This window comes from Arachis ipaensis, chromosome B04, assembly GCF_000816755.2.
Source record: "Arachis ipaensis cultivar K30076 chromosome B04, Araip1.1, whole genome shotgun sequence".
In the NCBI taxonomy this organism is placed as follows: Eukaryota; Viridiplantae; Streptophyta; class Magnoliopsida; order Fabales; family Fabaceae; genus Arachis; species Arachis ipaensis.
The window spans coordinates 9,055,336-9,057,248 of NC_029788.2; the positions used below are offsets into that span (position 1 = coordinate 9,055,336).

Below are 1,913 nucleotides of genomic sequence, written 5' to 3' on the forward strand. Positions count from 1 at the left end.
GGCCGAGAGTCCGAAATGAGCAAAATTGGAAGAAACGTCATTGAGAATCCCATCTCATATGAAAACCAAAATCTGACAAAACCCATGTTTACTTTTCTCAAATTTGGGTAATTGAATGCCTTGACAAAAGAATTTAATTAATATAAATATACATTTGATTAAAATATAAAAAAAAGTCCATATTTTTGATATCCTATAATCCTCCATAAAATTATGCTGAAAACTTTCCTGTCTAGAAGAGTTGCGTTTGACTTTGTGCCTCTCTTTATAACGCCCACACATAAACACAAAAAGCCAAAAAAGAGCCAAAGATAAAACCTTGAAATCATCTCACCCACTCTCTCAATCTCTCATTCATTCATTTCTATTGCATGCTCTTGCTTCATCCCCTTCTTATTCTTCTCCTTCAAACCACCACCACCACAACAACAATAGTCACACAAAAAACTTAGGCAAAACATCAATCACTATAACTATGGCTGTTGATGCCACTTACATGAATAATCTCTTGCCTTCTCAGTTACTTGTTAACAGGTAGATTCATTTTTTTATTATTGATTTTTTTTTTTAACTTATTGTAGACTGTGTTACAAATTGTGCTGATATTTAGTATGGTATTTTTTCTTTTATATTTTTACAGGGAAATAATCAGACCTAGTATTCAACAACAGCAGCAGAACCAGGTCTTGAATAATAATTCAGCTATGTACAATAATGCTCCTCAAATGAATTCAGCTTTGGTTCCAAGCAACAATCAACAACAGCAGCAGCAACAACAATCTGTGATGCAATTCTTCTACCAATCCAACAACAATGTCTGTGATCCAAATAACAAAACAGATAGTGGCCTCACTTTCCATCAAAACAATAACAACATGGTTTCTCTCCAAAGGAAGCGTTCCAGAGACTTATTCATATCCGAATTATTCACAGAACAACAACACAAGAAACAACAACAACAACAACCACCACCCTTCATCAACCAAGATATTCTCTTCCAATTTCAGAACCAAACTCAATCCGAAATCGACCGTGTACTCGCCCATCATGTATGTAATTAAATTCCCCTTCTACCTCCGTTGAAAATTCTCTTTTTTGAAACTTCCCATGAACACCCTTTTGGAAAAGGAAACTGTTGACGTCTCTAACTCTTTAGGGGGTCATAAATTTTCAAACTTTTCTTCGTGATTGTTATCTGGGTCATCATTAATTAATGTTTTTTTTTTTGTTGTGCAGACAGAGAAGGTGAGAATGGAAATGGAAGAACAGAAGATTCGGCAATCTCGGCTTGTCCTAAGCTTGTTACAAGAAACAATGGCGAAGAAGCTGAAGGAAAAAGACGAAGAGATTCAGAGAATGGAGAAACTGAACATGGCGCTTCAAGAGAGAGTTAAGAGCCTCTGCGTAGAGAACCAAGTATGGAAGGAACTCGCTCACACAAACGAGACAACAGCCAATTATCTCCGAACAAATCTCGAACAGATCCTCGCACATGTCGGCACCGGCGCCGGCGCCGACGACCACCGTCACGGCGGTGCCGACGACGACGACGCAGAGTCATGCTGTGGGAGCAATGATGATATTCTTAACAAGAATGAAAAAAAGTGTGGTTCGGCGGAGGAGGAGACGGCGGCGACAGCGGCGGTTGGCGGCGGCGGAGGAGGAGAAGGGGTTAGTAGGATGTGTAAGAGTTGTGGGGTTAGAGAATCAATAGTGCTGTTACTGCCATGTAGGCATTTGTGTCTTTGTGTGGGTCGTGGGTCCAGTGTTCGGAATTGCCCTGTTTGTGACTCTGGCATGGATGCTAGTGTTCATGTTAATCTCTCTTAGATTTTCTGTTTTTATTTTTTATTACATTCAAATTAGAATTAGATAGTTTAAAAATAAACATCAATATTTTTTTTTTTTTTTTT

The 1,913-nt window shown here is 38.5% G+C and overlaps 1 protein-coding gene across 1 annotated transcript; it reads left to right on the forward strand.

Annotated features, from left to right (window-relative positions):
* On the forward strand, nt 779–1,842 carry LOC107638793 (E3 ubiquitin-protein ligase BOI; the record flags this gene model as incomplete). Its single annotated transcript, XM_021120696.1, is given in 2 exon segments — nt 779–1,049; nt 1,237–1,842. Coding segments are annotated over 2 exon segments (865 nt in total), but the record flags the coding sequence as incomplete, so codon positions are not given.